This window comes from Caretta caretta, chromosome 23, assembly GCF_965140235.1.
Source record: "Caretta caretta isolate rCarCar2 chromosome 23, rCarCar1.hap1, whole genome shotgun sequence".
Classification (NCBI taxonomy): domain Eukaryota; kingdom Metazoa; phylum Chordata; order Testudines; family Cheloniidae; genus Caretta; species Caretta caretta.
The window spans coordinates 1925903-1932324 of NC_134228.1; the positions used below are offsets into that span (position 1 = coordinate 1925903).

The 6422-nt window shown below is 64.1% G+C and overlaps 1 protein-coding gene across 3 annotated transcripts; it reads left to right on the forward strand.

Moving 5' to 3' along the window:
• The first annotated feature begins 1772 nt into the window (after window positions 1-1772).
• Window positions 1773-6176, forward strand: CCDC97 (coiled-coil domain containing 97). 3 transcript variants are annotated; one of them, XM_048832816.2, is made up of 5 exons: window positions 1773-1870; window positions 2723-3904; window positions 4478-4720; window positions 4912-5041; window positions 5451-6176. In XM_048832816.2, the coding sequence occupies exons 1-5, from the start codon at window positions 1828-1830 to the stop codon at window positions 5563-5565; spliced, it is 1713 nt and encodes a 570-aa protein (XP_048688773.2). In that variant the 5' UTR covers window positions 1773-1827; the 3' UTR covers window positions 5566-6176. The 3 variants fall into 3 exon arrangements, with proteins under 3 accessions (XP_048688773.2, XP_048688772.2, XP_048688774.2); XM_048832815.2 differs by having other exon boundaries at window positions 1783-1870; window positions 2720-3904; XM_048832817.2 differs by lacking the exon at window positions 5451-6176 and having other exon boundaries at window positions 1783-1870; window positions 2720-3875; window positions 4912-5044.
• Window positions 6177-6422: the final 246 nt, after the last annotated feature.

Sequence of the window (6422 nt, forward strand, 5' to 3'; positions counted from 1 at the left end):
TTTATAAACTAATGTAAAATTGATGCATCTGTTTTCATTACCCAGGCTTAGTGAAATGCAAACTAAGTGGCATAAACAGTGGAAAGTTAACTAGATTTTTAAAATATGGGGCCAGATCCCCAGTTGATGTGGCCCATGAATTTTAAATTGACTTACATCCCTTTTAAAATCCTTCAGTAAAAGCCACCTAATGGCTTTTGGACACCAGAGGCTCAATTCACCACCACCCTTCTTGTTTCATCACTTACCAGTACAGTCTCAAGCAGCATTTCTGTTTCTTTGCTTAGCGGTGAATTTTTATTGATGGAAATACTTTTTGGTAGTTGGTGTGTGTGCGGTGAAATTGACCTTTATCAGGGCTCTACTCCTTCCAAGCCTACACCAATAGGCAGCAATTAGTGACCCTCCCTTCTTTAGAGCTCACTTGCTCTCCTGTTAAAACAGCTCCCTTCTTTGGGGCGGAGGTGAGGGAGGCAGACCAAGCTGCGTCGAGCCCCACACTTGCTAAATGAGTTAAGTTTATAAAGTGTGGAGGACAAAGTATTCTGGGAAGGTTCCTTGTGCACAGCTGGAACTGAGCCCCTGGGATCATTCCAACCAGCGTAGTATGATGCGATGGATGCACGAGCCTGATCTGAATACGATGCCTGGGATGTGAAAATCTCCCCTGCCCCTTTTACACTGCACTCTGCCCTCGCTGTCTCAGAATGGTGGGGCATTTTGACACTTACCTCCCTGGTAAAGCACAGAGAGAGCTACTGCGGGGGAAAGAACAGCATGGTGTAAGAGCTCAGAGGTAGCTTGTGTAACCTTTAAGGGGAATAAAACCTGCATCTCCAGGGAAGCCTTTTGTGGGTAACTTGTCCACCAAAAAGTATAGATTCCCCCTGCTGTCTTCCCTCCGGCAACCGGAGGGACCACCAGCTTGCTTCCCTGTGCAGCAGTATCTTCCAACAGAACGTAACGGCCAGCCTGGGTCAGAACTGTGGTCCATTTATCCCAGGGTCCTGTCTTCTGACCCTGGCTGGTGCCAGAGGCTCCAGAGGGAATGAACAGAGCAGGGCAACTGAGTGATCCATTCCCTGTTATCCACTCCTAGCTTCTGGAAGTCAGAGGTTTAGAAACAGCCAGGTTGTGGCTGTGTCCTTGACCATCTTGGCTAATAGACGCTCCTAGTCTACGCTCAGTGGATTTTCAGTTGGTTTCTCCTGCAGTCTGTACTGCTGCCCCCTCCCTACAAGTGTATTTTCCCTGGGATTTCACGGATTATAAAGCCCTGAACCCCCTGGGATGGTCTTGCCTCCTGTACAATAAGCCAGAGAACCTCCTGGCATTCATTCCTGTTTGAACGTGAGCAGATTTTTGCAGGGGGACCAGTCCCAGCTTGATGTAAAAGCCACGACCGCTTGGTAAGTTGTTCCAGTGGTTAATTTACCCCTTGTTTGCCAGACTTTCAGCCAGCAGCAGGTGTTAGTCCAGGGGGGCGGGGGGGCTGCGAGCTGGGGGAGCCCCCCCCAAAATCTAATCCTTGCAGCGCCTGGGGCCAAATCCCCCTGCAGTGAGATTTGCCCCTGTATCTGCAGGGAGTACCCTGGCTGCCCGAGCGGCCCCTGGGCGGATGAGGTGGGGGTGCGGGGCTGCCCCCCCAATCTGTCCCCTTTGAATGAGCGATGAGCCCCAACAATGACCCTTCCCCACCCGCCGCGGAACGGACCTGTCCCGGAACTAACGTGCCTGGGACGCGTTTCCCCACCCCGCGGGGAACGCTTTGGCCGCGGGACCGGCGGGGGGGACCCGGAACTTCCGGCCTGGCGCGGCGCTCGCGGGATGGAGGCGGAATCTGAGGCGCGCGCGCGGCCGACCCCGCCGGGTGAGCAGCGGGGCGGGGGGTGTCGCACCCAAAGGGGTCCCCCGGCGCCTTGCTCAGGCCTTGGGTGGGGGGGTCGCTGTCTCCCCCTGGAGGAGATTTGGGGGCCCCCCGAGTTCTGCCCTGACCCCCCCGCGGGGACCCCCGTTACTCTGGGGGCGGGCTCCCCGATCCCCCCCCACTGAGTGACCCCCGGGGGCTGGGGGGGGCTCCCCGATCCCCCCCCACTGAGTGACCCCCGGGGGCTGGGGGGGGCTCCCCGATCCCCCCCCACTGAGTGACCCCCGGGGGCTGGGGGGGCTCCCCGATCCCCCCCCACTGAGTGACCCCCGGGGGCTGGGGGGGGCTCCCCGATCCCCCCCCACTGAGTGACCCCGGGGGGCTGGGGGCGGGCCCCTTCCCCCCCCACTGAGTGACCCCCGGGGGCTGGGGGGGGCTCCCCGATCCCCCCCCACTGAGTGACCCCCGGGGGCTGGGGGGGGCTCCCCGATCCCCCCCCACTGAGTGACCCCCGGGGGCTGGGGGCGGGCTCCCCGATCCCCCCCCCCGACTGAGTGACCCCGGGGGCTGGGGGTGGGCTCCCCGATTCCCCCCACATCTGAGAAATCTGCCCTGAGCCCCCCCCCCATGGGATGTCCCCCAGTTACTCCAAGGGGCAGAGCTGGGCATGGGGCCCACTTGCCCTCTAGCAGCCCCCTCCCGATGTGGACCCTCCCACACACACACACCCTTAGAGGGCCGGGCTGGCTGGTGGGTCCCTGTTCTCCCCCCTCCTCTCCCCACCCTCCCAGGTCAGCCCTGACCCCCCTTGGGGAGCCCGGCTGGCCCATTGTTAATTCCACGTCTCATCAGCAGGTAGCACGGGTGCCTGGAAGAGCAGGGAGCAGCAGGAGCCGGAGGCTGCACCTTCCCTGTTGTTGGCAGAGAGCCCAGCCCCGGGGGACCGTCCCCCCAATACCAGCGGGGTCACCGAACCGCCTCAGGGCACGTCGCGCTGCGGGGAAGGGATGCTGGAAAGGCCAGCCCCACAGCACCAAGCCCCCAATACCAACGTGGTCACCGACTTCCCCCAGCGCACGTCACAGTGGGGGGAAGGGATGCTGGAAAGACCAGCCCTGGGGGACCGTCCCCCCAAGAGCAACGGGGTCACTGAACCCCCTCGGCAGACATGGCACTGGGGGGAGGAGATGCTGGAAAGACCAGCCCCGGGGGACCGTCCCCCCAAGAGCAACGGGGTCACTGAACCCCCTCGGCAGACATGGCACTGGGGGGAGGAGATGCTGGAAAGACCAGCCCCGGGGGACCGTCCCCCCAAGAGCAACGGGGTCACTGAACCCCCTCGGCAGACATGGCACTGGGGGGAGGAGATGCTGGAAAGACCAGCCCCGGGGGACCGTCCTCCCAAGAGCAACGGGGTCACTGAACCCCCTCGGCAGACGTGGCACTGGGGGGAGGAGATGCTGGAGAGCCCAGCCCCACAGGACCACCCCCCAAAGAACACTGGGGTCCCCACCCCGCCCCGGCACCCGTCGCCTTCGGGGGAAGTGATGCTGGTGACGCCAGCCCTAGGTGACCATTCACCCGACAGCAGTAGGCTCGGTGAACAGCTGCAGGGCCCGTCCCAGCAGAGGGGAGGGATGCCGGAGCCCACCCCTGCTGTGGGCTTGGCTCACCAGGAGCCCGGGGCCCAGGAGCCGGCGGGCCCCCCCGAGGCAGGCGAGCGGGCCCTGCTGGCCATGCTGACGGCCGTCGCCAGCAGCCCGCTGCCGGTGCGCAGCCAGCAGAAGGACGAGCCGGACCTGACGGCGGAGGAGAAGCTGGCCATCCTGCGGGCGCTGTACCGGGACAAGCCCGTGGTCTTCCTGGAGCGCTTCCGGCGGGCCCTGCGCGTCGAGCACCTGGGCTGCTTCGCCCACCTGGCCGCCCGCTACGAAGTGCGATTCTACTGCGACGAGGTGCGCCGGGCCGCCCGCGGCAAGGCCGGCCACACCCGGGTGCGCAACAAGAGGTACGCCGCTCTGCAGCAGCTCATCAAAGGTAGGGGGCCGCCGGCCCGCCAGGCCCTGACCCTCCCCGCACTGCCCTCTGTTATTGCACCCCCCCCCCCACAGACGTGGGTCACAAGAGGGGAGGTCCAGGGAGGGCTCTGCCTTCACAGTCTGGCACCCCGGTCCTGGTGCTGCGGGGCACGGACCAGCAGCGGTCCCTTGGCGGATGCCCCAAGGCAACGCTAGGGGGCGCTGTGCTGCAGGGAGGGTAGGTTGGTGCCCGCTGGGTGCCCTGGCTGGAGGCTGATCTAGCAGGACGTGACCATGTCAGTCAGCCCAGCTGGTGCCAGGTGCCCCCCACACAGGCTGCCATGGCAGAGGCTAAGGACGGCGTGGGTCAGAGACAGGAACCCTGCCTGTGGGGGATCTCTGCAGGCTGAACAGTGGAGGCTAATGGTTAGAGCAGGGGGGCCTGGGAGCCAGGACTCCTGGGTTCTCCCCCAGCTCTGGGAGGGGAGTGGGAGCTGTGTCTGCCCTGGAGAGCCCTAGAAGCCACCTGCCTCTGGAGGCCACCGCCCCAGCCCTGGTGCTCCGGCCCCTCCATGCTCTCTCTGCCTTGCAGGGGGGGAGTATTTCAGCGACGAGCAGATGCGGGCGCGGGAGCCCCTGCTCTACGAGCAGTACATCGGCCAATACCTGAGCGACGAGGAGCTGCTGGCTCTGGGCAGCCAGGCGCTAGCCGGCCCCTGCTCCCTCTCCGGCGTCCTGCTCGACTCCTACCAGGAGCAGGTGCTCCAGCTGCGGCTGCATATCCAGCAGGAGCAGGAGGACGCCTGCATGGAGGAGGAAGAGGAGGATGACGAAGGTCAGTATGTTGTCCAGCTTGGGGAGGGGAGTGGGGGCTAGTGGTTAGAGCTGGGGGGGCTGGGAGCCAGGACTCCTGGGTTCTATCCCAGCTCTGGGAGGGGAGGGGGGGTCTGACAGCCCGTTACTGGCTTTGCGGCTGGTATCCGTCCCCTCCTTGCTGATTGTGCCCTTCCCCTCTCTCCTTGCTAGGCGAGGATTCCAGCTCGGCCTCGGATGCCTGGGTCCCCGACACGGAGGAGAAGGCCTTCCTGCGTGAGGAGTTCACCAGCCGCATGCACCAGCGCTTCCTGGACGGCAAGGACGGTGACTTCGATTACAGGTAAGGGGGGCGGGCACCGGGCGTCACTTGCTGGGCCACTGCCTGGGGGGGACACAGCAGAAGTGGGTCTGGCGGGGGTGGGGCAATCTGCATCTGTCCCAGCTCTGGGAGGGAGAGAGGTCTAGTGGTTAGGGTGGGGCGCTAAGCCAGGACACTGGGTTCTGTCCCCGGCTCTGGGAGGGGAGTGGGGTGTATGGGTTGCGGGGGCTGGGAGCCAGGTCTCCTGGGTTCTCCCCCAGCTCTGGGAGGGGTGTGTGGTGTAGGAGTTAGAGCAGTGGGCCAGGACACCTGGGTTCTGTCCCTGGCTCTGGGAGGGGAGTAGGGTGTAGGGGTTAGAGCAGGGGGGCTGGGAGCCAGGACACCTGGGTTCTGTCCCCGAGGTCACAGCTCTGGGCTCGTTCTCTCCCAGCGAGGTGGATGAGAACCCGGAGTTCGACAACCTGGACATCGTGTCGCGGGACGAGGAGGAGCGTTACTTTGACGGCGAGGAGTCTGAGGAGGCGGAGGAGATGGAGGCAGAGTAGAGGGCCCCCTGTGCCCCCACCAAGCCCTAGCACCCTGATGGAGTGGGGGGACACCAGGACCCACCTTGTGTACAGTAACCCAGACTCCTAGTCTGTGACCTGGGCTCCTTCCCCCTGCCGGCTGGGGGCGTGTCCCTGCAAGGCGCTGCCCCTGGACGCTCTCCCCAGGTCACTCCCCGCCTCTGATCTAGTCCAGACAGGTACCTTTGTGTAACAGGATCCCTGCCCCCCTTCTCTCCAAGGCTGGGGCACCCAGCTTCGTTATGGGCTTCGTTAGCCCCACGTTCCTGGCTCTCATGGGCAGCCCAGAGCCAGGAGAGGCACCGGGGAGCAGCTGGACTGGGGAAGGGGCTGCCCAGACTCTGCCCCGCCCCGTCTCGCGGGCAGAGGAACCGCTGGATTTCTGGCCTCGGCTCTGGGCCTCCGGGCCCCCGAGGGCGGGAAGCGTCCCAGTGGCGAGGCGAGGCCCAGGGCTGGGAGCCGCTGGCCTCTCGACGCTGCACCGGGAAGCAGCCGCTCAGGGGAACAGCCCCCCAGGTGGAGCTGGCCAGGCGCGTGGGGCGGGGGGACGCTGTCACAATTAAAGCTCTTCAGTAACGGGTTTTGCAACAGCAGCAGTTTGGTCCTTTCAGCCTGGAAATCCAGGAGCCAGTGTCTGCGGCTTGAGCTGGGGCGACAGGGAGTGTGGGGCTGGGAGCCAGGACTCCTGGGTTCTCTCACCGGCTCTGGGAGGGGAGTGGGGCCTGGTGGTTAGAGCAGGAGGGGCTGGGAGCCAGGACTCCTGGGTTCTCTCTCTGGGAAGGGAGTGGAGGCTAGGGGTTAGAGGTGGGGAGGGAGCTAGGACTTCTGGGTTCTAT